The sequence below is a fragment of the Fusarium solani genome, assembly GCF_023522795.1.
Source record: "Fusarium solani strain SB1 chromosome Unknown bctg00000001, whole genome shotgun sequence".
Taxonomy (NCBI): Eukaryota; Fungi; Ascomycota; class Sordariomycetes; order Hypocreales; family Nectriaceae; genus Fusarium; species Fusarium solani.
The window spans coordinates 1414338-1441028 of record NW_027072156.1 but is presented as its reverse complement, the minus strand read 5'-3'; the positions used below and the strand labels follow the sequence as shown (position 1 = coordinate 1441028).

Here is a 26691-nt window from a genome sequence, read left to right as displayed (position 1 = left end):
AGACGACTTCATGATACGGGATGGCAGGAAGGGCAGGCAGGAATGGCTTGGCTAGGCTAGCATGGCAGCATGGAGGGGGTTACAAAATCTAGGCGTTTAATCGGACATGAACATGTTATTGCTAAGCATCCAAGGATCTAGAGCATCCATAGAACTTTGCGATCTGTTGGAATTACCTTGCTCGGGTTCACATACGAAACGAAAGTGGCTACCGCCGTCTATTGTGCTTTTGATCCCTTGACTTATTCACTGGCATATCCAAACATTTACTTGCCCTTGGACAACTCCTCCCACTGTACGCCAGCCCACTCTTCTACATATCCAGGCTCTCCCACCGGTGTGCCACGCGGCGAGCAGTCCTTCTCGCACACGCCCACGATAATAGTCCCCCACTCCATACCCTCCAGGCTCAGATCATCTGCCTCCAGCTCAGCGATAGCATTTGGTGTCAGTTGGACCTCAAACACTCTCCTGGCGGTACAGTTGCTGCACCGAGGAATAGCACCCTTGGTCAGAGCCTCGCCAACAGCGTCCTTCTTGGAGTACAGCAGCGGCGTTCCCGCAAACTCATATCGAATAACCTGATCCGGGTTCTGCGCCAGACGGTCCGCAAACTTCTGGAAGGTGGCGTCCATGGAGGACTCGAAGGCCTCGCGATCCAGCACAGAGGGCTCCGCAGCATCAGCGTCCTCGAGTCGAGCGTTGGTCGGTACCTTGCTAGGCGTGGGGTCGAGCGTCTCGTAGTCCGCGTCGGCGAGGTAGAGGGTGGGATAAGGCTTTGCCCGGGCGTCCAGCGCGGGCCAGGGTTCAGCGGCGGGAGGAGGTGTTGCCGGTGCGTCCTTGATGTTGAGGGACTCGGCAAAGGTCTTTGTGAGTGTGGCGGTGGCTGGTTCTGGTGATGCAGGCTTTGCGGGCTGTGAAGAGGAGGAGAAAGGGTTCGCTGGTGCCCCGGAACTAAAGGGGTTGCTTGAGGAGCTGAAGGGATTCGCGCCGCCGCTGGAGAAGGGGTTTGCGCCAGAAGCACTTCCAAGACCCTTGGCTCCAAACAGCGTCTCTCCCAGGCCGGGACCCTTGTTCTCCGGTTCCTTTGTCTCTTCCTTCTTCTCCTCCTTGGGCTCTTGCTTGGGCGTCTCCTCCTTCCATACTCTCACACCACGCAAGGCCCGAATGCTGCCCTCCTTGCGCCGACAGGTCTCTCGACGGCAGGCAAAGACATAAAGACGTCGCTCGTGCTCGGGGAATCGCTCAGGTAGTTCGCCGTTAAGCTGAAGGATCAGGGCCATGAGGTCCTTGCAGACCTTGCATCGTGCATAGGCTGCGCTGGGAGCGCTCTCGGGGTCTAGCCATTCCTAGCTACCAGTTAGTCTGGCAAAGGTATACACATCTATTACACGGCGCCCAAGTACGTACAGGATGGCCACCGAGTTTGCTGATAGTGTCTTCCTCGGCATCCTTGGAGGCATACCCCAGGAGGACGTTCGTCTCCTCAAACTCGCCGCCGTCCGAGGAATCGGAATCGTATGAAGCCATGGTTGTGATATTGGGTTGTTGCTGGGCTGTGATGGCGGGGTCAAGATTTTTTTTCTTGGAGTTGACGTTGAATGCGGGGCTTAGCGTGGTGTACATACAACCCCTGATAACAGACATACACGCACTCTGTAAGAGAGATATTGGATCACAGCAGTTGAAATATTAAGGACGCAAGTCGTAATCATGTCAATTACGCCCCAGAGCCTTTTGTCTAGCCTCTTTTTAACGTGGTATCTCCTACATGTGATCGCTAGGTCCATCCATGCCAGGCCCCGGTCCGCCTGCTCTACCCATCTGTCGAGCCTTCAACAACTCGTCGCACAGAAGAAGGTTGGATGCGATACTCGAGCTAGAGGCGATGCAGTTTCGGAGGACTCGGTAGGAGTCAAAGACACCGGCCAGTTCGGGGTCCATGGGCTCTCCGGTCTCAAGGTCCAGGCCAACGACGGCGCCGTCAGCGTGCTCGTCCTGCATATCCGCAACTATAATACCATTAGCCACCGTTCACGCCTCAATAAAAGACAAGCACTTACGAGCATCCTGAATGTCAAGACCGGCGTTGGCAGCCAGGGTCTTGGGGATAATAAGGAGAGCATCGGCGAAAGCCTCGACTCCCCACTTGGCCTTGCCCTTGACTGTCTTGCCAAAGGCATCGCTCTTCAGGTGGGCAGCGCAGGCGACCTGGAAGGCACCAGCTCCGGGAACGACCGACTTGTCAACGATCATGTTGTAAACACTTCGCAGACCATCTCTCACGGCGTCTGTCACCTGGGCGATGGTGTGCTGGTTGGGTCCCTTGATCATGAGGGTCACCGACTTGGGATCCTTGACCTCCTCGACAAAGGTGTACTTCTCCTCTCCAAGGGTCTGCTCGTAGACGAGACCGGCCCAGCCCAGAACATCCTCAGACAGGTCGTCAACGCTGTTCTGAGCAACACCACCGCACACAAGCTGAAGACGCTCCATGTTCCTTCGCTTGGCTCGTCGAAGAGCAAGAATGTTGTTCTTGGCGAGGACGTCGAGAGACAGGGGGTCAATGCCCTTCTGGTTGATAACGACAAAGTTCTTTGAGCCGTCGGTACCGCACAGCTCCTGCTTGAGCTCGACAATCTTCTTCAGCTTGGCATCGACGAATCGGCGCTCGCTCTCGACGAGCTTGTCGCGCTGCTCGGCGCTCGAGTAGAAGAATCCAGAGTTAATCTCGGACTTCTCGTACTCCAGGCTGACGTTGAGGGTCAGGATGTAGCAGTTCTCGAGTCGCTTCGGCATATCGGGGTGTCGGGCACCGTGGTCGAGGGCCAATCCACGGATCAGCCGGGTGTCGGAGGCTGTTCGGTGCTGCATCTTCATAATCTCAACCATGTGCAGATCGGGCTTCGCGGGCTCCTGGTAGATGGCGAGGACGGCGTCGACGATATCGGGAGTGAGCTTAGCAGCCAGGGTGGCGTTGAGCTTGGTGGCGAGCGATGTTCGCGCGACGTTGATGAGGAGTTCTCGGTCAACCTCCTTGGGGAGCTTGAAGGAATCGAGGAACTACGACGTTGAGCTACGGTCTTGAGGGTGCGATCGCCAGACTCACCTTCAAGGCCTCGATCTTGGCAACCTCGAAACCATCGGTGATAATACGAGGGTGCAGTCCCTCAGAGATGTATCGGTCTGCCTGCTTCAGGAGCTCGCCCACCAACATAACGACAGAGGTGGTTCCGTCACCGCAAATGTCGTCCTGCGCAGTCGCTGCTCGGGCAATCATGACGGCGGTGGGATTTTGTATTTGCATCTCTCGGAGAAGAACGTTGCCATCCTTGGTCAGCTTGATCTGTGGTTATCGGTGAGTAAAGGGGTCGTTTTTGAGGGGCACTTGGATAGGCAACGGTACCTGTCCCGCACCGTCGACAAGCCTGCAAAGAAGTCAGCCAGAGCGCAGAAAAAGTGACATGAGTGGCGCTCACATCTTGATGGTGCCCCGGGGGCCCAGGTTAGACTTGAGGACATCTTGAAGACCTTCACCGGCACTGATGTTGACCTTGAGAGCTTCGCCCCTCCTCTGCGACAACGGGGTTAGCAGGCGGCGAGGCCACTTGTCTGCGGGGGGTATAACAGGAACGCACTCGGGACTCGGCCTTGGGGTTGAGAAGCTGGGCAGCCGACATAGTTGAGATCGGGGCGCTCGATGCACGCGGATACTATGTCGAGAAGTACGAGGTCGGGGGGAGATGTTGAGATAGTGGGAGGTTTGCGATTTCGTAATCCCACAAGCTGGAGCGAGCAGCTGTGCTATTGCCTGTGCGTGCTAGGCTGGACATTTTTTCTGCCCCTCCAGAGGGTGAAGGCGGTGTAAGGTGAGGGCACCGAGGGGTACGGGCTCGGTGAGGGGCCAATCATGAAGGAGGATTTGACTTACTCTGGACTCACCGACAGTGTGTAAGAACTTACAAGAGCGTTGCAGTTGTTAACATGGGAGTCCAATGCTGCTCTTCATCTAAATGTGCATTTATCATATTTCACATTAATGGCTTTTAATCTCCGTCTTTCATAATCACCTTCATCCCTTATCGTTGACATTAAGTGTGCAACTCGTGTCAAATACACCAACTACCTACGGAAGGGAGTTTGCATTTGCCATGTGAGCTACCACAGCTCTTGCGCGACTTCAGGGCGAGCTATGCAACTTGAACTACCTATACTTACCTGATATTCACGACGCAGAAATCATAATATGGATGAATACGCAAACACGGCATAAAAGAATTCTGGACCTCAGTACCCATCATAAGAGTAGGCAGCTTTGGTGACATTGGTGCCACCCTGCTAAATAGCTTCATTCTATGGGTTCATCATTGGCGCGACGATGTTGGTGTACAAATGGTGTGAACAAGCTGCCCGCTCAGATCAGATCAGAGTGAAAGAGGAGAAAAAAAAAGGACCAAATTTAAGAAGCGTGGAGCTTATATACGCAGAGAAACCAAGCTTTCCAGGCTGCAGCCGACATGGCGGATGTTAAACTCAAAGCCCGGTAAAGGACGTAGAAACGGGGAGCCTAGGTACGGTAAGGGAGGATAAAGCATCAAACCCACAACTCGTGTTCAATGCACCAACTACCTATTCACACTTCACTCCAATCGCTCCTATCATCTCGACACAATATCGCTCCCATACTCCATGCTTTTCACATCACATCTCGCATCTCATCATGAACACCCCTTCACCTCAACACCATTTCACAATCACACAGCTCCTAAGACTCGTCACACTCTCCACGGTGCTTCCTCCAGTCCTTCTTTTGGCACTCTCCTGAACAATACTTGACCTTCTGGCAGCGCATACACTTCTTCAGCGTCACGCTATCACTTTCGGGCTTTCCGCAGTTTCTGCATCGCTCCTTTGGCGAAGTTACTTGTTCCATGCTAGGCATTTCGGAAGCGTCGATGACCTCTTCGACGAAAGGAACCGCATACGTCGGGCTGATTGCAACACGGACGGCATTGGGAGCCGCGCTGTCCCACTCGGGGAGTGACATAAAGTCCTTGGGGAGGCGACCGTTACCGCATGAGCAGATGACCTGCTCGCCATCCTTCAGACTCAGCGGGATGGTGGCCCCCTTTCTCTTGTACTCGCACTTGCGGCCGTGAGGCCATGTTCGGCATCGCTCCACGAACGACGGGAGAACTTTCTTCCAAAGGGCCAATTCGGCATCGTTCACAGTGATTGAGGCACACTCCAGCGTTCGAAGAATCAAGAGGAAGGCTTCCATCCTACCGGACTCAACCAGGTCCATGGTGAAGGGGATGATGGCAGCATCGAGAACGACCGAGGCAGCGTCTCCATCAAGCCTAATGGCAGACACAAAGACCAGCATGTGAATGCCTCCTCGATCGGGGTGGGTGATGGCAAACAAGCCTGTCTGACCTCCCTGAAGACCCGAGGCGAGCATGAACATGGTGAAGATTGACTCCTTCAGGTTGACAACTGGGTTGTCCGAGATTCCGCTGTCGTCTCTAACCTCGCGCAGATGCTTCTCTCGCGTCGAGAATTGCAGAGAGGTGAGCGTGGTCATCCAACGCGTCTTCTCCTTGTTCCGCAGATCAATGATTGGGAGATTGTCGAGGTTGAAATGCGGTGTGTTAAGCGTAGCCGGGACACCAGAGGAAGAGATTTCCACGGGGTAGACAAGATTAAAGAGCTCTTCAGATACTGCAGGCTCAGCCAATGGTGCAATCACTTCGATGTAGCCCGTAGTTCGAGCTACGCGTGACCTGATACCCGTCTTGGTTACAGGTACTGGGAACTTCACAGGGCACACCAGCTTGTCCTTCCCGAAGACGATGTCGATGACAAAAGGGCTCTCCTGGCGCAGCTCAATAGGAACCTTTTCCTTCAGGAGCGTCTTACCCTTAGTCGATGTGATGTCCAAGTGACCAACAATAGTGGTAATCTTCGACTCGGAAGGTGCAACATCAACCATGAGCTTCGTCGTCTTGTCATTCTGGCCCGGGTTCGTTTCCTTGTCGAGAGGCTTGAGAGCACCGCAAATCAAGGGGTAACCGGTTTGTCCAGGCAGGTACTTCGTCACAAAGACTTGAGATCTGTCATCCAGCTGCGTCTCAAAGACGGTCATGTTCATGCCGAGAATTGATCCAAAGATCACGGAGTTCTGACCGGTCGGTGGGACACAGACGCCAGCCAAGGCTGTGTTGGGCTCATTCTGCAGCGTCGACGTGGGTACGTAGAAGGATGCGATCAAAGGGGAGTCGCCTGCCCAGCCATCCTTGTCTGGTTCGACAGTGACCTGGAAGTCATCCTCGTTGGGCAACTTAGACGTCTTGAGGTTTCCAAACACAATCTGGATGTCTCCAAAGATGTTCTGCCATGCCTCTGTCGCTTCGTGACTCGACCTAACCGATCCGACAAGTGGCGGCGACGCGAGTCTGAGCTGTTCGTTGTCGTGCTTATACAGCCGAGCAATTTGGCTTCTCGGAACCACCACGGTGACGGCAACCGCTGGGGAAGAGACTTCCAAAGATTGAATGTTCCGTTCTCCGGCAGCTTCCTATTTTCCTGCAGCATCCAGGGCTCGGTGTTGACTCCGTGAAGATGAAGCTGAAGGCACAGGTCCTGCATGCCGTTGCTGGCCAGGTAGAATCGGTGATCCTGAGCAATCGTGTCGACCAAAGTTGAACACATGGTCGGCCAGTCTGTAGAAACTCGGTTCATTACAACCTTGATAAAGGCAGCAAAGCTTGTACGGATAAAGTGCGTGTAAGTACTGATCCGACTCTGGGCGTTCTCCAGAGCCTTGGAGACGTTCTCGGCCTCAAACATGTAGTCGTAAAGTGGTGACAGGAGCTTGACAAGCTGCTTCGCTTCGATGTGCAGCTTACCATGACGCACCTGGCCAGAGAACTGGGTATCGCGCTTCCAGGCAAGTCGACTTCGGACCTGGGTATCCCTCTGAGCCCCTTTGTTCATGAGACCCAGGAATAGCTCGTCGACGTGCGATTCGGCCTTGGCGTTGGTCCAGTACTGAACCGGGCTGAAGCCAAGCAGAAGCGAGATGGTAGGTGCATGTCCGCAGATGAGCTGCTCAAAGGCATTTTGAAGAGTGCCTTGTCGCTTGATCAACAACTCAGTGAACAGGGAGGCCCACGGCTCATCCTTGAGCAGAGGGCCCGCCGCGATGAGAAGATTCAGGGCACCAATGTGGTCACTCAGGTTTGAGGTGTCGATCATATCGAAAGTCTTGGGTCCAGAGCCTGCTTTGCCATATTCCTTGACATCCAAAATCAACGGACGGGCATCCCAGACTCGTCGGTAGAGGTTAGCCGACTTTCCAGTTGCAGCTGCAGTCTGCAAGCTGTGGCAAAGAGTCAAGGCATCCGAAATAGCAAAGCGAATAACAACGTTTTTCCTAAAGTCAGACTTGAACGCGGCGATCCACTCATTGAACTGAGTTCGAGCGGCAGCCGTAGCAGGGAACCCCTCAACAGGGTTCTGAGGCTTCAGCGGCGATGACTCGGTGAGAGGAGCATAGCCCGCAGCTAGGTGGAAGCCCAGAATCGGGTCAGTCCCGTAATGCAAGAGCTGGTCCCCTGAAAGGAGCGAGGCAAGCAGCGGGTTCGGAGTATTCTCATCCGCTCCTTTGGGCGTCACAGTGCCGTCCTTCCAATACTGCTGAGACATCTCCCACAGCTTGGGTCCAGCCTGCAGAGAGAGGGGTGCCGCAGAACGCATGGCGGTGATGTTTATGCCCTCATTACCGAGCATCCCATCACGGCAGTCCTGGGAGGGCTGGACGTTCTCCTCAAACGCCTTCCAGTAGGTGCCGGCCTGGCACTTCTCTGCAGCATCTTTGATGACGATCCATACGCGTCGGGCATCCCTGAGAGTGTCGGCATCGCAAAACTTGATAGCTCTGCCGTAGATGTTCTTGTTCCAGTCCTCGAGGTTCTTGGACATGGAGACCAACTTGGTGGCTTGCTGGAGCACAGCAGCAGCCGTCTCACTATCCACGAGGAGATGATAATAAACATCCCATAGCTTGTCACTGCTCAATTCACAATCTCCATCAAGGAGAAAGGAAAGAAGAAAGACATTGCGAGCTGTGTGTTGTCAGCGGCTGCCATGTGTCATGATACAGGGTAGTTAACTCACCGACGATCTTGTCATCATAATCACAGCAGGTAAAGTCGAGCTTTCTCGATGCTAGGCTCAATCAGTACAACTAGGATATCATGAGTCTCGAGTAATACTCACGCATCCCTTTCTCGGTGTATGCGGTATACAAGATGTTACGCAAGTCACCGCAGCCTAAGGACAAGATGGTGGCATCTTGGCCTTGGGGCACACATCTCGTCAGGCTGGTTGCCGGGGTGTTGCCAGCAGCGTAAAAGAAGCCGATTTTGTTGGCGACGGTAGGAGTCAGCATGATGTTCGTTTCTTAGAGCCCTGCCATGCCAATCAGAAAAGGAAGCCGAAGATGGGGTGTGAAAGATGATTCTATGCGTGGTAGTTGTGGAGAGAGGCTTTCAAAGCTGCCTCGTGGTGGAGAAGTATAGGTTACTAGTAAGCTTGATGAGCGGCAACACGCATTGCAAATGAGAGCAAACAGGCAAACAAATGTACCGTATTAACGAAAGAAGGACATGCAGTGAGTTGTTTGCATGTTAACAATTAACCATGGCTCAGAATTATCGCCAAGTGTTCACATTCACATATGCCAGTCGACAGAAGATGAATATCAGAATGACGCGTCTCTTGAACTATAACCAAGTCTTCACTTGTTCAAATCAAATCATTGTCGTCAATAATGTTTCCATTCAAATGCCATTTACCCAAGAGCATTCACCAATCAACTCCATTCTCGGCCGTGTCGAGACCATATTTTCCCTTTGAAACCCAATGATTCCCATGACATCCAATTAAACTCCATCCGTCCTCCCATTTCTATACCATATTCCTTCCCCTTTCCCTCTCCTCCTCCTCCGTTCAGATTACTCCTCCTAGTGTACAAGAGGCATTTAGGCCATGTCCAAAAACTCCGTTTTTATGTTCTCCCATGATGAACCCCAGATATGATGACCAGACCAGTACATGAGCGTCGTCAACACATGGTGTAGATAAAATGTGAAAAGTACAAGGCTAATTAGCTTGAGAAGAAGAAAAGACACGCATGACAAGACGGGTTATGAAGTGCCAAAGAAGTCATCGCCATTGTTCATAAACAGGTCGTTGTTGTCAAGGTCTTCCTCAAGCTTGCTCATCATCAGCATCTCCGGGTCGCGGTATAGCGACACGCAGTCGTTGTCGTCGTTGGAGAACTGAAGGAGCGCATCGTGGTCTTGCTCGCTCATGACCAGGGGAAGGGTGTCGGCCATGGCAGCCGATGTCATCAGGGTGCTGGTTCCGGAGAGTGTGGACAGGTCATCCGTGTTGAGAGCGTTGTCGACATCAAAGAAGCCCTGCGACTGCAGTGGCGGTGATGAGGACTGCGACAGTGCAGGGGGTGTGTTGGATCGGCTTGCGTTGCTCTTGGCAGGAGATCCCCCGTTCGCTGGGGTGCTCTCCATGACTTCTCCAGGGGAGACGTAGTTGTTCGGGGGGGTGTTTTCCATCAGGGCTTCGGGGGAGACGTAAGAGTGTGCGCTGACGGCCGAGGGAGAAGAGGCATAGTCGTTCACGTTCATCGTCGCGGTGGGGAGGGAGGACATGGGGGCTGAGGACATGGAAGCAGACGACATGTGAGCAAGGGTCTGGGTTTGCGAGCCCATTCCAATGTCCATCATGGCGTCGTCAAGCATGTCCAGGTCGTTCTCGGGCGAGTTGACAACAGAGCTGTCAGAGTACGCCGAGAACGACGATGTTGAGCTGATGGACATGTTCTTCTTGCGAGTTCGGGTCGACTTCTCAATACGAGCGTCCATATCGGGGCGGCGGTTCTTGGGGGGCCTGCCTCGCTTGGCGCTCTTTCGCACGATGCCATCAAAGGCACCAATGCACATGCCTCGTTGGCGATGTCGAGTCAGGGCGTCGTGGCGGGCAAATGTGTTGCCGCACTCGCAAGGGTAGGGCTTGATGCCCGTGTGAATCTTGGCGTGCCGCTTGAGATCGTGCTGACGAACGAAGCACTTCTTGCAGGTCGGGCACTGGTATTGGCGATCGTTGAGATGAGTCTGGACGTGAGACTTGATGTTCTCCTTGCGACCAAAGTCCTTGCCGCATCCTTCAAACAGACAGTACCATCGACCATTCTTGGCGTCGGGACCGCTGATGTGCTGACTGATTTCTTCTTGGCTGACTCCCGTCTCCGTCTTGGTATCCTCAATGTTGATACTGGCGATGCTGGCAGCGCTTGCTTGGCTTGCCACGGAGTCTGTTCGGCGATGATGAGGGGATTGGCGGCGGGATGGCGATTGCATGGGGATCGCGGAGAGAGTGTGAGCGTTCAGGGGGTATGGTCGCAAGTCAGGCTTGTTGTCAAGAGACGTGTTGTCAAATGACATAAAGTGTGTCGTCTGGGGAGTGTTGGGGGTGGTTCGCTGGGGGAACTGCTGGTCCACGGGGAGGCCGTTGGGCGCATCCCTATCGAACGAAGCCTCAATCTTCAAGAACTCGTCATTGAAGTTGCTCATGCTCATCAAGTCGCGCGAGTTGAGAGGAATCGAGAAGGAATCAGCCCCGGACATGGGGTTCGGCTGTGCCGAACGAGACGGAGTCTGCTCAGACTGTTGTCTTATGTCCTGGAAGATGTTCTGGACTCTGGGGTTTCCTCCTCGATTCCTCACGGGCTTGACCGTCTCCTCCATCGATTCATCATAGCCGTTGGCGAAGCGGTTGGGGCGGGGCTCGTCCTTGACGGTCGGGTCCTGGGGGTTTCGATCGGCGTTGGGGGGAGGTAGCCTTCCTCCATGTCAGCCTCGTTGCGCAGTGGCATTGCCCAGCCGAGAGACTGACTCTGTAGGTTCTGGTTCGGGGGAGTCATGGGCCGCGGGAGGCCGTCTACGTTCAGGTCGAACCTGTCGGCGCGGTCCATGAGGTCATTGCTCATGCGCCTCGAGTTCCTCCGCGTGCTCGAGGTGTCTCCCTCCGAGACCCAGCCCGGGGCCGAGGGGCTTTCGGCAAAGTTGGCAAATGTGGGAGTGGAAAAGGCACTGCTATTGTCAAAGACATCAAAACCCTTACCTGCTGACATGTTGTCGGCATAGGCCGCTTGGCCCCTGCCCAGTAGCGCATCGAGTTCTGGGTTGTAGGACTGGAAGGACATGGAGCTGGGGTCAAACGGTTCAAACGACTGGGCCTGCTGCGAGGTGAGGTAACTTTCACTTGCATTTGCTGCTGCTGTCAGGTTTGTGTAGGGGTTCTGATGGGAGCCGGCGCGGGCTCGGAACTGTTCTTGAGTATAGTTCACTAGTCCTGCATTGTTAGTATTTGTACTCACGTAGGCTTGCCGTGTTGCCGGCGATGCCATGTTGTGATGTCCTCGGATGTCGAGGCTGAGGCCCCGTCGGTGGCCTTGGGCTGCTTGTCGAACGTTTCGCGGGAGTCTGTTTGGGACGTTGGCGCCTTCGAAGCCGCTGGGCGTTGAGTTCTGACGACGGTGCTGCCTTATCTGGGCGTGACACGCCGAGTGATCGGACCGCATATTGTCGAAAGGAATGGATTCGGATCAAAGATCTCGTTTGTCGGAACGTGTCCGTTGGGAACCTGGTGGTTCGAAGCTGGGCGTTGTTAGATGACCCCTTTTCAGTTCCCTCTGCGACTTACTTTACTTCACGCAAGCAAGCAATGAATGCCGAGCTTGGGAAAGCGTTTGGTCGTGCTCGGTCGAGTGAATAGCCTCGGTCGACTTGTATATCGATGAATTGTGTTGCAACACCGTTTTCAGGTGGTGGATTGTTTGTAGATGGATCTCTCTTTGCTCTTGCTCGAGATGAGATGGGATATGAGAAGCTTTGCTTCCCTCAATGTGGTAGCTGTGATGCTAGAGATGGAGATGGAGAGCAAGAGTGGGTTCGTAGGCCAGAGTAGTAGGCCAGGAAGCTCTGGGAGGGATAAGAGACCATGTTGAATGTTTTGACGGTTTCCACGGTAACAAGTCCATCGGACGACCTACTGTCAGCAGGGATCCATTGGTAGCCCAACATGGAAGCTGTGAGACAGGAGTGACCAATCAGAAGCCTTGTCCAACTTGTGCTGTAGTGGATTTGTGCAGCTGAGGACCCCTGTAATGGGGATCAGGACTGGAGCTCTTCCCTGTATAAACTTGAGGAGAACATCTAAATGCACAGTACGGAGTACAGCACTCACTTTATGTGCATCACCGGGAGTACCAAGCAGTTTGCTTCATCGCACAAAGACTCGAGCTTTGACGACGGGCGGGAAGCTCCCAAGCGCGTGCGTGGCGCTCAACACCGAGGTCCTATTCAGTACCTAACTAACGGGCACGGGAAGCAGGGATCTCTCTACTGCGCTAAAAGTGAAATGGAGCCCTCATCACAATCACTTATCCTATGGCATCTAACAAAGCTCAGCTGGTCATCTTGAAACCCCAGACGCTTCTCGTCCGCGGCAGCCATAATAGCTCGACCGCTCATCCAAGCGCCGTCCCCCATGACACGGCGCTTGCTGAAGATGCCCTGCCCTGCCCCGTGAGGAGCTAACATTCCAGTGCCGCTCGCAAGAGGCATCCACGGATCCTTGCATCCCTCTCATATCGTGACGACTTGTTTCAGGCTCGTCATCGCTACCTAGTCAGGGTGTCTCAGCTGCGAGTGCCCCTCTTGTTGCATGCCAGGCAATCTCGCATGGTGGGCAAGGATGTTGCTGCCCAGAGGCCTGCCGCCTGCATTCCATATCGCTCTTCGCCTGCCACGTTGGACGGGTACTGCCCGCCTGAACTCGTTGTCTGGGTTTCCATCTCTTGGCGATGCGCCTAGGTAGCTGAGACCTGACGTCTTGTTCTCGCCCGAGTTGGCTTAACGCTAATGGACAAAGAGTGTTGCTGGGTGTTGAAGATAATCGCCCGCCTATGTATACGAAACAGATATGTGCCACACGTTCTCGCACGTGTTCTATGTATTCTTGTGAAATTTATCTTACATCATCCTCAAGAGCTGTCGGCTGTAGATTGTATTTACTCTCCGAGATACAATCCGAGTTTTGTTTACTTTCGTTTCCACACACCGCCCCTCCTTGGTATGTGGATGAAGCTCTAATTCGACGACAGCTCGGAAACCCTTGATACACAAACCCTTGATACTAAACTTAGCTTTCGTCATCTTTTCCCCTTCCCGAGCTTCCGCTACTGCCTGGGAAACTTTGCTCCTCTCTTCAGGTAGCGTGGGGATTCGGCAACGAGTTTGTGGATCTCATGTAACAGCCACTGCCGAGCCATATTTCGGTTGATGCCGGTGATGCCGTTGATAGTCACATGATTGACCAGGAAGACTTCTATATCTAGATTCATGTGCAGTTGTTCATCACCGTATAGCCCTCTTTGCTGGTTTTGGTGGATGATGAGAGCATCACTCAGCGGTAGAAGGTCAAGGACGTTGAACCTTTGGTATTTTTACATTGGATGGATCTATCTTGATACCCATGTCTCAACTTATTCGCTACACTATAGGGTTTATAAACACATCGTTCATTGTATCTGTTGAATCCACCTAGTTAGACACGCTCTGGGGTCTGCTTTCGGTTGTTGTTATTGAGTGCTCTCGAGCGTCTGGTTTAGATGTTAGGAGGTGGCTTGGGGGCCCACGGTGTGTGTATGTCTCGGTAACATTCCTCATCTCGCTGAGCCTCACACAGCTCGATATCAATACTCGGCAATCCTAGGCAGCAATGAATCGGCTAAGGACTAAAGGGTCTTCAATTCTCTGACCTCCGTCGACTGCCTCACCATCACGAAGTTTTTGTTTCTCTGGGGTTGCAATTTAGAGAGAGACTGGCGAAACAATATTTGGAAGCTTGTGCCTCTTCAAGACATCTGCTTGTGGTCTGTTGTTATCGAAGCTTTGATCTTGTAGTATTGCGGTTGGCTTATGTCAGAACGAGAGGTTCCGCATGGATGCTTCTGACATTCTCGCTACCCAGGTAGACGAGAAATACTACTCGGAAAATACGACTTGGAAGTTCGCATCAGAGTATTTGCTGGATGAGACAATATTGGGGATGGAACAAATAAAAGAAAGTTACCATCGGGATCCGAGGGAATGGTTTCTGATCCTTGATGTTGTGATGACTCGCACGGCGGATGACAATAGTGCCATCTAAGTCCTCTTACTGCACCTATCTGTCTCAGCATTGCTCAAGCGATCGGCAAGTTCGCAACACAACTACCATGATAAACTATAAAATGGGGAGGTCATGCTCGGAAAGGCATTGCCGAGAAGACGGGAGTAGCCAACAGCCCGTCCGAACTCTTTCTGGCCATGTGCCGAGCCTGGGGCAAGTCTAGCCCTGATCGCATGAACTCTTCGCTGGCTGATATGCACAGCTAGACTGCCCGCATGTTATGGGATCTCTACTCTTGCCGTCTGAACAGACCTCTAGTTCATCGGGGAGGGCCCATCATGTCAAGCCAAGATTCATGCAAACCAGGGCCCGCGCTATATTGCGTCGACTCTTATAAGACGGAATGGGATGGATGACGAATGGGCTTGCAGGACCAGAGTGACAAGGGCTGACCCACAAGAAGCGATATGCGGGATAAGCTGCACCAACATCAAAAACTTTCTGCTGGAAGAGAATGAAGAACAAGAAAACAACTGCCTGGAGTGATGTTTCCTTTAGTAACCTATACTTGCCGGTGATACCTGAGGAGCGAATGGTGCGGGCACGTGCTTGGCCAATGATCAGCCAAAGTCAATAAAGCTCACCGGACAACCAAGACCAGGGGTCGGTGAACTGGGCCTACCAGGTTCTAGGTTATCCATCCAGTCTTGACATTTCCAACCCGAGGGTCACCCCATTTCACGCCCGCCCGCACAATATCTCTGGTGCTGCGATTGGCCAGGCGCCTTTATAATTTTCTCTTTCTCGACTGCCGCCTCCGCCTGGCAGAGAGATATCCGAATACATCGTTAGGTGCCCCTTCGTCTGCCGCCCGCCGACCCCTCCGCATCGAGCCACTCCCGGCCGTGACAACGAGCCCGACTCCTTGTTGACCACCCTCGACTCACCCGTCGCCATGTCGGGAAACACATACAGAGGCACTCCCACCCGCAACCAGGGCCGCGGATCCGCGCCTTTCGGCAACAGCCCCGGCGGTTCCAGCATTCCTCGTCCCGTCCTCGAAACTGCTCAGGCCGAGACAAGCTCTTCCCTCAGTGCGAGTCGCCAGAAGCAGTCCAAGCGTGATGAGGTGCGTCACCATATATACCTCTTTGCCAGAATACTCTGTCATGGTCTATTCAATGGCACGATCCCACTTTCGAGCCCGTCTTTGGAGCGCTCCCGCTGCCTACGAGCTCGAGGGTTGCCCGAGCCAAATACACCTCACTTCACCGTAACTTGCATCTGCACCACCGATCTCTAACCTCTAGTACAGGCGATCCGAAAAAAGCTCGAAAATGACCTGTCCAAGAAGAAGCACCTCACGAGCCGAGCTCGACACACCCGAAAAGCTCCCCCGGGAACCGTCCTCGCACTCAAGCCCAGCCCCGCCCTCCAGATCAAGCCCGCGACCACTGTATCTGAGGCCGCTCAGTTGATGGCCGCCAAGCGAGAGGACTGCGTTTTGGTTACCGACGATGACGACCGAATTGCCGGTATCTTCACTGCCAAGGATCTTGCCTTCCGTGTTGTGGGAGCTGGTGCAAAGGCCTCGGCCATCACCATCGCCGAGATCATGACCAAGAACCCTCTGTGCGCTCGAACCGATACTAGCGCCACCGATGCCCTGGACCTCATGGTTCGCAAGGGTTTCCGACATCTGCCAGTTATGGACGAGAACCAGGACATTTCGGGTGTGCTGGACATCACCAAGTGCTTCTACGATGCCATGGAGAAGCTTGAGCGCGCTTACTCGTCCTCGCGAAAACTCTACGATGCCCTCGAGGGTGTTCAGTCTGAGCTGGGTTCTACTCAACCCCAGCAGATTATCCAATACGTTGAGGCTCTGCGCAGCAAGATGTCCGGGCCTACTCTGGAGACGGTCCTCAACGGCGTCCCCCCCACCACCGTCAGCGTGCGAACCTCGGTCAAGGAAGCTGCTCAGCTCATGAAGGAGAACCGCACCACCGCCGTGCTGGTCCAAGATCAGGGTGCCATTACCGGCATCTTCACCAGCAAGGATGTCGTTCTTCGAGTGATCGCGCCTGGTCTGGACCCGGCCAATTGCAGTGTTGTGCGTGTCATGACTCCTCACCCCGATTTTGCCCCAATGGACATGACCCTCCAGGCGGCGCTGCGGAAGATGCACGGTAAGTCGCTCAAACAGGGAGGGGTATGGAGCATAAACTGACGGTTTCATAGATGGCCACTACCTGAACTTGCCAGTCATGAACGATGGAGGCGAGATTGTCGGTATGGTCGATGTTCTCAAGCTCACGTACGCCACTCTGGACCAGATCAATGCCATGTCGAATACCAACGACGAGGGACCTGCGTGGAACAAGTTTTGGCTTTCGCTCGACGCTGAGACCGAATCTATGATGTCCGGGGAGGGTAGCGCCAGCCTTCAGCACACAAATCTGGGCTCGCGCCTCACTTCGCCTGACGTAGCCCGGGATCGTATCGGCGATAGCCTCGCCCCAGGAGATTCGGCATCTCACATTGGCCTCGAGTCGCCTCCTCGCTCGCTTCTGCATGACGGTGCCGAGACTCGACTCCCGAGGAGCGCCCATTCCCCTTCAAGTTCAAGGCTCCCTCTGGCCGGGTGCACCGTGTCAAGGTTATCGCTACGGAAGGCATGGATGCATTTGTTGCGGCCGTGGCTGCAAAGCTAGGCGCCGAGGCGGACGGCATTGGTGGTGTCCCTCCTGTGGAGGAGGGCAAGATTACCGGTCCGGGCTTTGCGCTCAGCTTTATCGACGACGACGGAGATTCCATTTCCATCACTACTGACAACGACCTGCTTGAGGCGGTTCTTCTCACTCGCCAAGCCCACCGAGACAAGGTTGACCTCTTCGTTCATGATCCTGAGAAGCCCCCAGTTTCGGAACCCGCCGAGGTGCCCACACCTTCGATTTCCACTGGTGCCGGCCTTCGAGAACGTCGCAAGTGGTGGCCTGATGAGGAAGAGGACGAGGAGGATGAGGATGATGAGGATGATGACGCTGGATCTACCGTGCGGAGACCACGGAGAGCCCGGACGGCTCCTGCGCCACCTATCCAGGAACAGGTCATCGCTGGCGTGCCCAACGAGTTGCTTTTGCCCGGTGCTATCGCCATGTTGGCCGTTGCTATCGTGGGCGTCTTTACCATTTCCAGGCTCACCAGCCGGTAAAGAGATCCGGTGCACGCACTCTCCTAACGACATGATGAAGATGGGGGCTGAAGACTGTAGATATTTAGTAGAGATTACCCTTGCAAGTCTAATCCAGAACATTCCCTTTGTAGATTACTTAAATGTCTCCATTCATTGGGCGATGCTGTAAAGTCCAATTCTTACCGAGGTGGTGGTTCTGAGCTGGGATGGCAGGGGTTGGTTGTTGGAGTGCGGGCTCGGAAAATCTCGCACGCCGGACCTTAAGCCATGGCCAAATTTTGGCTGTCGTCGAACGACCATCACGACTACCGAGTAACCTCTAATCCGTCGCCATGATCCTGAGAAACGCCGCCGTGCGGCAGGGTGAGCCAGTTGGCCTCTGCGGACCTCAAGTAACCATCTGACATGCTCTAGGCCGCCGCACATTGGCTTCTCCCATCTCGAGGTCCCTCCTGCGGCAGTTGTCGACCGAAGTTACGACCGAGACTCAGACGGATCAGACCTGGAAGATCCCCCAGTCTGCCACCGGACCTCCCAAGATTGTCTCAGCCGCACGAAAGAAGCAGAGGGTTGTGCAGGATGGCATCATGTCTCTCGGAACCGACTCTGCGCATGAGCACAAGGGCGCTGTGTGGACGACACCCCACAAGAACTCGAACTCGGCAACACCTGCCGCGCCCGCTCAGCAGTACGCCGAATTCAAACGTATACAGGCCAATACGCGGAGCCTAGGATCGAGGGTTGAGAAGCGGTACATCCCGTCTGAGCTAGTCAACAACCCCCCCGGACCTGAGGATATTACTCTGGAGCTGCTGATGGCCTCGCAAACGCACATGGGTCATAGCACCTCTCTCTGGAACCCCGCCAACTCGCGATACATCTACGGCGTGCGTCAGGGCATTCACATTATCTCCCTAGAGACGACTGCGGCGCACCTTCGACGAGCGGCTCGTGTGGTGGATGAGGTTGCGTACCGAGGCGGCCTGATCCTCTTCGTGGGCACCCGCAAGGGACAGATGGAGATTGTCACCAAGGCCGCCGAGATGGCTGGTGCCTGTCACCTGTTTACCAAGTGGACGCCCGGAGCCATCACGAACCGAGATGTGATTTTGAAGATGGCCGGAACCAAGGTTGTGGACGAGAAGGACCAGGAGCTTGACGGCTTTGAGAAGTACAGAGGTTCGGCTCGCCCGCTGATGCCGGATCTGGTTGTCTGCTTGAACCCCCTGGAGAACTACACGCTTCTTTACGAGTGCGGTCTGAAGAGCATCCCCACGATTGGTGTCATTGACACCAACGCGGACCCCTCATGGGTGACTTATACCATTCCCGCCAACGACGACAGGTAACGTTTCTTTTAATCCGGCCATCCGATGATACTAACAGTGCATAGTCTGCGAGCCATGGCTGTTGTTGGTGGTGTTCTGGGCCGAGCTGGCCAGAAGGGACAGCAGCGACGTGTCGAGGACGCCAAGAAGGGCAGAGTCCCCTGGCACAACCCTCATGATATCGTCCAGTACATGCAGCGGGAGAACAAGGCGGCTATTGCTGAGCGCAAGTCCGTCATGGGCCGGATGCAGCACAACATTGAGGGATTCAGCGAGGATGAACAGAAGATTCTGCGTGAGCAGTTCTACGAGGAGGACATTCAGGTTTCTGAGGAGGACATGGTCGACATGATGGGCGAGGCTGCTCTGGGAAGCCCCAAGGAGGCCGAGGCGACGCACGGCGCCAGACTGGAAAGCATTGAGCAGCAGCTGGCGAGCCTCAAGGAGGAGGCTACGGCGATCGAGTCTGCTGTCAAGACTCCTGCTGAGGCCAAGGTCGAGTCAACACACGGCGCGAGGTTGGCAGACATTGAGCAGCAACTGGCAGGTCTCAAGGAGGAGGCGACAACCATTGAGTCCTTTGTCAAGACAGCTCCCGTCGAGACTGCGGCCGAGTCGACGCACGGCGTCAAGCTAGCGGGCATCGAGGAGCAGTTGGCGGGAGTCAAGCAGGCTGCCACGGCTATCGAGGCCGAGATCACGGGCAGCAAGAAGGAGTAAAGTAGAAAAGCTGTGTACAATATTTCAGATGTATAATAGCGTATGAGTGGGCATGTATACAGGGAATGATGTAAGTTGATGTGAAATGCATGTACGAAAGATAGCTTTGCTCCAATCCATGGTGTAAGTGATGGACGACCTTGGTGGGATACCTTGAAGGGAGGCCGATGACGGCGGGCAACTCGGATAAACGATGGGCCTGGCACCTTCCATTGACAACAACGGGGAGGAGCGGGTTTCGGTGGCTTCCTGCAGGTGCCCCGCGATTGGATTCTGGAGGCAGGCGGGGTCCGGGAGGTGCCTGCCAATGCCACTCCATGCCAAATCTCGGCCTCCACTGCCCGGGTTGGGCTGGCCGCGCATTTCCCCTCACCAAAGAACATTTCAGCACAGTCACGTCGGATTCACAGCACATCACAGCACGCACCGCGCAGCGACGACGGGCACAATCCAGCACAGGCACAGGCGCAGGCACGGTCACGGGCACAGCGGAGCACCCAACGGCTGCAGGCAACGCCCAGCGAATACCAGGGCAGCCAAGGTCCATAGCGATAGCGGAAACACGCCCACAAACGAGAACCCCCCAGCCGATAAGCAGCGGGGGCCGCTCCAGCGCTAGAGAGCCAAAGCACACAGCGCACCACAGCGGGCACCCTTGGTCGTTGCTGGCTGCTCTACGGGCACCTGGAGCGTGAGATAGCGTTCGGTGCGAAATCGGGGTCTGGGGCTCGCAGTGCCGACTCATATCCACGAGTCGCCCATAGTGGCTTGGCCTCGAGGTTGGAATATTAAATTGGGCTGGCCTTGCTCTCACTGCAGTTGGTATGTGCTTTGTCCTTTGCTTTCTGCACTTTCAGTCTGGTTGGTGGGTGTTTGTGTAAAGCGACAGCGGCTCTGAGCAGCAAAGACGATAGTGAACACTTTTTAAAACTGATATGCTAACTGATCGTCTATAGGACAACAAGGGCCTTTCCTCTTTCCAACTGCATCCTCACTCTTCTCTTTTATTTTCTCACTGGTACACAAGGGCTGTGACCCTCCCACCACCAAAATGCCGGCCATGCTCGATGATCCGGCGAGCCCCACTATCTACCGGGTCTCGGGCCAACCCCCGTACCCGGATCCGAACAGCCCCGGCTTCCCGGCCGATATCGTGCCCCGGCAGGTCACCCTCCGAGATCGTCAGACCGTCGCCACCATTGTCCCATTTGCGTCAAGGCACCAGGTTCCGGAGTCCCTGCTCGCGTACTTGTGTGACCAGATCAACAAGGAGATTGAAGGCGGCGATACGTATCCCATGATGGAGCCGTTCGCCGCCGACAAGTTCGCTGCTTACTGGTTCCAGAACTTTGGTGCCATTATGCTTCTTGGAAACGTCGAGCGGGCCGAGGATGTAGTCGAGGGCAAGGACTGGTCCCGGGAATGTCTGGGAAGCTTCTACATCAAGCCCAACTACCCTGGCCGCAGCAGCCATGTGTGCAATGCTGGCTTCCTCGTCACTGACGCTTCGCGTAACCGTGGTGTCGGTCGTCTGATGGGTGAGGCGTACTTGGACTGGGCTCCCCGCCTCGGCTACACCTACAGCGTCTTCAATCTCGTCTACGAGACCAATGTGGCCTCGTGTCGCATCTGGGACGCCCTGGGCTTTAAGCGCATCGGGCGGGTCAAGGGGTGCGGCAACCTGAGGAGCTATCCGGGACAGCTCATCGACGCCATCATCTACGGGCGGGATCTGGCTCCGCGTGAAAGCGAGGAACTCGTGAGTGAAGAGCGTTTCGACAAGATCAAGTTCTACCTCAAATACGGCGAGTACCCGAACGGCGCTGACCGAGCCGAAAAAAGCAGACTCCGCAGCGCGGCGACGCACTATAAGCTCCTCGACGGCGACAAGCTCATGCTCAAGGATAAGGAGGTGATATCCGACCCGGCCCGCCAGTTTGAGATTGCCCGTCGTGTTCATAACCAGCAGCACGGGGGCATCAACAAGACCACCGCCACCATTGCTGAGAAGTACCACTGGAGCCGCATCAAGGAGACGGTTAGCGACGTCATCCGAAGTTGCGTCGATTGCAAGGAGTTGGGCAAGACACCTAATCCAGGCGGTGCAAGGAAGTCTGCGTCTGCGAACAATCATGGAGCTGGACGAAGATCGGGTGCCGGCGCAATTGGTGGGAGTGATCATCAAATACAGGCAACGAGTCCGCCGAGTCAAGTGCTGCCGCTACAAGATCACAGCATGATGTCGACGCTATCACAGCAACCAAGTCCAGATCATACTCCAAGTCCTTATGCTAACCCTGCCGACATCTCTCTCATCGCGCCCCCTCACACTCTACAGGGCAACTCGATCGACCATACGCTTCACTCACACCAGCATCATCATACGCTTCCTCAACAGCATCATCCTACTCACCATCAACATAATCCACATCAACATCCGCACCATAACCCCATGCTACAAGATCCTCCTGGCCACCATTCTCACGACCACTCCGTCTACCAGCCCATCGACCCGCAAATCATCAACCAGACCTCACCGCATGACCTCACGCCTTTTGACCAGTACCACTCACCAGCTGACTTCCAAGCCTTGCTCAACGCTACCGAGGATGTCGTACCTACTGAACCTGACGCAGTCGATCGTGATCTTGAGATGCTGATAGAGCACCAGGATGACGACGACGTTGTGGACGGGACGGTGAGCATGAGTGGCATAAGCATGGGTGTCGGGACAGGGACGGATGATAGGGGGCTGGATCACAAGGAGAGGAGCTTGTATGATGTTGGGTTTGGAGGGACAGGGGGCTAAGACAAGGAATGGGTTTGTGGTGTTATTCGTCAAGGCATAAAACGGAGCGGGCGAGTTTTGGATATCTTCTTTTCTCATGAGCATGATTTTTGTACGCCAGAGGTATTAAGAAAAAAAGTGAAATACCCATTGACACGACTATACACTACTCAGTCACGTAGGCTTGATGGATATTCATTTCAGACAAGTGCCATGATGCTTCTCCAGTGCTGTCAGATGGAGGACATTCAATTTTCCAGAGGTCAGATATCGTAAGTCTAGGTATCATACAGATCCTCCAACCCCCAGCCACGACAACACCACCAAACCCGCTTTCCATTTCTATGTTCCAGGATTGTTTTTATGTTCCCCTCATGACTGTCCTATGTTTCTCTTTAGGGCTTTGGGCGGGTTTACCTTCTAGGCATTCCCCGTCCACGGCCCCTGAGAGCTCGCTGCGCAGCGCCGGGCGGTAGCTGACCAGGAGCCTGGGGCTTGGCGCTCTCCTCGTTGCGGATGGTCTCGTCGACTCCGAGGATGAGGCAGCTGGCCTCGGTGGCGGCCTGGATGGCGTTGATCTTGACCAGGGCGGGCTCCCACACGAAGCGCTCCATCATGTCAGCAACGCCCTCGTTCTGGAAATCGACACCAGCCCATGTCTTGCCCTTTCGGTGCTCCACGCGGAGCTTGTTGAGGATGTCGGTAGCATCGAAACCAGCGTTGTCGCAGAGCTGGCGGGGGATAATCTCGAGGGCCTTGGCAAAGGACTTGATGATGGCTTGTTGCTTGTGAGGGATGTTCTTATCGGCAAACTGGTGAAGGTAGGCTGACACCTCCATCTCGGCAGCACCACCACCACCGACAATCAGGTGGTTTCGGATCGCTCGCTTGACAATCATGATGGCGTCGTGCAGAGATCGCTCAACCTCGGCGATGAACTGCTCCGCACCACCACGGAGGACCAGAGTGCATGTCTTGGCCTCGGGGCAGTCCTCGAAGAAGTTGAAGCGCTCACCGCCGATCTGGCGCTCCTCAAACTTGCCGCAGGTTCCCAGATGCTCGGGCAGAATGTCAGAGCATGTCGACTGAACCACAGCGCCAGTAGCCTGCACCACGCGCTCCATATCCTCAGCAGCGACACGGCCGGCGCAGAAGACATCTCGGTCGGCAAAGAACTGGGTAGCCAAGTCACCAATGGGCAGCTTGCTCAGCACCACCTTGGCACCCGTCTGGTAAACCGCCTCGAGCTTCTTGTAGATAATCTGCCACTCCGCGTCCACGATAGCCTGGTATTCGGAAACCTGCTCCACACGGACCTCGGCGTTGTCCTTCTCGGCCTTGAGCTCCAGCTCGACATTGAGGCAGACGATCTTGGGTTGCTCGAAGGACTTTGGTTGTTGCTCGAAACCGGCGTAGGAAAAGGTCTTCTTGAAGGCGACACCGTTGATGAAGAGGGATTCAGTAAGCGAACCACCGGGGATCTTCTTGATGCCGATAAGCTTCTCGTTAAGGTCGTCTTGGTCGAGGGACAGGACGGCGTCGACAACCACTGTAGTCACGTTAGCCTGATATTCGAACCTGCAGCGTCATATTCGTACTCTTGGTGAAGAAAGGAGTATTCCGCTTGATCAGCTTGCTGGTCATGGCAGTCGAGGCCAGCTTGGCCAGGGTATCGCGGCGGTTGCCCTCGTTGGTGCTGACAGCAACCTCCTTGACCTTGTTGACGGCCATCTGCGACGCTCTCCGCAGACCCTTGATGATGATCTGAGAGCTGACACCCTGCTCGACGTGCTCCTTGACCTCCTTAAGGATCTCACCGGCGAGGACCACGACTGAGGTAGTTCCATCGCCCACCTCAGCATCTTGCGATCGGGCGATATCGACGAGAATTCGAGCGGCGGGGTGGACAATGTCGAGGAGCTTTGCGGTGTCAGTCAGGTCTTGGTGTATCATGGAGCGCATCGCACCTTCATGACGGTCGCGCCATCGTTGGTAATGGTCTGCCTGCCATTCTCATCAACCATCAACAGGTCGCCTCCGTAGGGACCCAAAGTGGACTTGATGGTGGCCTGGACGGCGAGACAGGCATTAATGTTGGAGACGATCTGTCCCTTGCCCTGGGAGGTATCGGTTCCTGTTGCAAAGCGCCATAGTCAGCGAACTATCCGCGTATCGCGTGGCGGTCTGGCATCTCCTCTTGAGGGTGCTTCTCCCCTGGATTTCGACTTCGAGGGGTGAATGTCCCTGAAGCGGGCGGGCGGTGGGGTAAAACGGACCTTCCTTGAGGACGATGATCGTCGGCGTTTGGCCTCCGAAAGACATTTTGGAGGATGGGATGCGGTCGGGATCGGTAGATGATGGTTCTTCTCCGTCCAAGAAATTATAGAGGACTGCAGGAGAGGGTTTTGGGGTGGAGGAGGTCGACGGGGTTCAGAGTGGGAAGGAGCTGTGATGGAAGCTTCCAAAAAAATGTGGCAGCCTTCTTTCTCATCATGTCCTTGCCCCAGTCGTGCACGGGCCATCTATATAGGAGTCAAGGGTCCCGTCGTGTCCAATCAACCACTTCAGCCCGAACTTCAACTTGACAACAAAAGAGACTTGTAATTCGAAAATGAGAATATTTTCTTGAAAGTCGGTCTTGCTGAATATTGGCGGCTTTATTACATGATTTTGGAAGTTCACTAGCCTGCGAATGGAAGGACCAGTGTATGCCCTCATATCCACGGAGTGAGTATGTGTAAAGGTGAATGCCTACACGGTTCTCAAGGCCAATACCGATGAAGGCCCAGTCCCGCCCCTGAAGACAATGAGATGAGTTAACAATAGCTTAACGTACCTAAAGCTGCCTTGAAGTGCATTTACACATTACAACTGCTGTACATTGACGCCCCTGACACATCCTTGATTAATGAGTGCAACATCTACAATTCAACGATGAGAGCAAAGAAAGCGTTTCATTTTCTTTCTCACCTGCTCCCATTTTCAGGCACATCTATATTCCACTACAAAGACCTTAGGCTCGGTTTCTATTGTGTATCAACACTTGTGAGCATCTTAGGCCCAGCCCCCGAAACTCGGCACTTGAGGTACAGGGTTGTAAGCTTGGTAGTACCCTGTGTAAGTCTCGACCAGGATGGACTTACCCATTCATCAAGTGATAAGTGGAAATTCTGAATACTTAATTAGAAACCAAGATTGGGATTGCTCTGATTCAGGGTAGCCGTCTCATCCATAATGGAGACTGGGTTTTGGACGTTCATGAGAGTAGTGCACTCGCAGTCTGCAGCAAGATCGTCCGCTTTTCCTGTTGCGTTCGTATAAATTATACATTATTTTATTACTGCCAGTATCCGTGATATACTGTAGATTGGTAACCCAACCCGGCCCGATTCAGCCCCATGTCCCTCGGCCCCATGTCCCGTCAAGCCTTATTCTCTCAAGATCGCCCTTTATCAGCCTGTCCCTTGCCAGGTGCCGCATCAAACTTGCTCTTCCACACATCCTCTTGGTTAAACATGGTGATACACTCGGCGGCGCTCGGTTTGCCGTGTTCGGGGTCAGCGCCTCCGTCCAGTAGTACCTGTACACAATCAAGTCAATAAGATTTCCTTTTCTCAAAGGCATTCAAGGTTCATATTAGATGAGGTTAGGCTTGCCTGAATGACTTCGTCTTCCTTCTTGAATACTGCGCCGGCAAGAGGACTCTGGCCTCGGTCGTTCAAACGGTTCGGGTCGGCACCGTGCTGGATGAGAAGGTGAACGACGTCAGCGTGACCGTGGTATGCTGCAAGCATGAGCTGATATTGTTAGTCTTGAATACTGTCTGTGCTTCTCAGGGAATATGAGCCTGGCGGTCCTACCAGGGTGTCGCCTTTGTCGTTGGTGAGGTTCGGGGGCAATCCTGCGGGCAGAGCTTGCTGGAAGACTGCCACATCGCCTATCCGAGCCGAGTCATACATCTTGGTCGCAAACTCGATCATCTCCGGGGTGAGGGAATCTGATAGAGCGGACTGGTTCGAAGGATCGCTCATCGTTGCGGTTGGGGTTATAGGAAAGCTGTTTGGTGTGTTCACTCGACCAGAGTTGGGCTTCTGAGTTGAGAGTGAGGTGGCGAGCTCTGATATAGCAAAGGTATGATGGTCTCTTTATCCTTTCAAGCTTTTGCCGACTTGAGTGTCATCGGTTTGAACGGAAGTGAGATGGAATTGAGAGGTTCAAGTATGACGTACGTGAAGTAGCCGCGAAAGGGTCGGCCCGGCATCTTCATCCGGTGCGTTGGGACAAAAGAGGGTTTATCACTTATGACCATCAAGAAATACATGTCAAATACTTTTTAAAAAAAATGATCAATTGTATCGGCTGTGCTAAGATCAATTTCCAGCCATTTGGAACGCTTCAAT

The 26691-nt window shown here is 54.2% G+C and overlaps 8 protein-coding genes across 8 annotated transcripts; 3 read left to right on the top strand and 5 right to left on the bottom strand.

The window, feature by feature from the left end:
- Positions 1 to 266: 266 nt before the first annotated feature.
- Positions 267 to 3680, bottom strand: MRS44_002550 (uncharacterized protein; the record flags this gene model as incomplete). Its single annotated transcript, XM_046268093.2, has 8 exons — positions 267 to 1349; positions 1411 to 1609; positions 1772 to 2012; positions 2064 to 3063; positions 3110 to 3346; positions 3407 to 3428; positions 3480 to 3574; positions 3639 to 3680. The coding sequence occupies 8 exons, from the start codon at positions 3678 to 3680 to the stop codon at positions 267 to 269; spliced, it is 2919 nt and encodes a 972-aa protein (XP_046136659.2).
- Positions 3681 to 4765: 1085 nt separating this feature from the next.
- Positions 4766 to 8452, bottom strand: MRS44_002549 (uncharacterized protein; the record flags this gene model as incomplete). Its single annotated transcript, XM_065622872.1, has 4 exons — positions 4766 to 6475; positions 6613 to 8126; positions 8179 to 8229; positions 8281 to 8452. The coding sequence occupies 4 exons, from the start codon at positions 8450 to 8452 to the stop codon at positions 4766 to 4768; spliced, it is 3447 nt and encodes a 1148-aa protein (XP_065478944.1).
- Positions 8453 to 9209: 757 nt separating this feature from the next.
- On the bottom strand, positions 9210 to 11665 carry MRS44_002548 (uncharacterized protein; the record flags this gene model as incomplete). Its single annotated transcript, XM_065622871.1, has 3 exons — positions 9210 to 10927; positions 10978 to 11410; positions 11462 to 11665. 3 exons carry the CDS (start codon positions 11663 to 11665, stop codon positions 9210 to 9212), a joined length of 2355 nt encoding a protein of 784 aa, XP_065478943.1.
- Positions 11666 to 15214: 3549 nt separating this feature from the next.
- MRS44_002547 (uncharacterized protein) lies at positions 15215 to 17473 on the top strand (the record flags this gene model as incomplete). Its single annotated transcript, XM_065622870.1, has 4 exons — positions 15215 to 15388; positions 15575 to 16448; positions 16501 to 16758; positions 16848 to 17473. 4 exons carry the CDS (start codon positions 15215 to 15217, stop codon positions 17471 to 17473), a joined length of 1932 nt encoding a protein of 643 aa, XP_065478942.1.
- A 314-nt stretch (positions 17474 to 17787) lies between these two features.
- MRS44_002546 (mitochondrial 37S ribosomal protein uS2m) lies at positions 17788 to 19503 on the top strand (the record flags this gene model as incomplete). Its single annotated transcript, XM_046275167.2, has 3 exons — positions 17788 to 17818; positions 17870 to 18800; positions 18849 to 19503. 3 exons carry the CDS (start codon positions 17788 to 17790, stop codon positions 19501 to 19503), a joined length of 1617 nt encoding a protein of 538 aa, XP_046136655.1.
- A 1051-nt stretch (positions 19504 to 20554) lies between these two features.
- MRS44_002545 (uncharacterized protein) lies at positions 20555 to 22312 on the top strand (the record flags this gene model as incomplete). The annotated part of the gene is made up of 1 exon (XM_046275166.2): positions 20555 to 22312. One exon carries the CDS (start codon positions 20555 to 20557, stop codon positions 22310 to 22312), a length of 1758 nt encoding a protein of 585 aa, XP_046136654.1.
- A 392-nt stretch (positions 22313 to 22704) lies between these two features.
- MRS44_002544 (uncharacterized protein) lies at positions 22705 to 24613 on the bottom strand (the record flags this gene model as incomplete). The annotated part of the gene is made up of 4 exons (XM_046275165.2): positions 22705 to 23840; positions 23890 to 24211; positions 24259 to 24425; positions 24568 to 24613. 4 exons carry the CDS (start codon positions 24611 to 24613, stop codon positions 22705 to 22707), a joined length of 1671 nt encoding a protein of 556 aa, XP_046136653.1.
- A 1114-nt stretch (positions 24614 to 25727) lies between these two features.
- MRS44_002543 (uncharacterized protein) lies at positions 25728 to 26322 on the bottom strand (the record flags this gene model as incomplete). The annotated part of the gene is made up of 3 exons (XM_065622869.1): positions 25728 to 25871; positions 25957 to 26088; positions 26152 to 26322. 3 exons carry the CDS (start codon positions 26320 to 26322, stop codon positions 25728 to 25730), a joined length of 447 nt encoding a protein of 148 aa, XP_065478941.1.
- Positions 26323 to 26691: the final 369 nt, after the last annotated feature.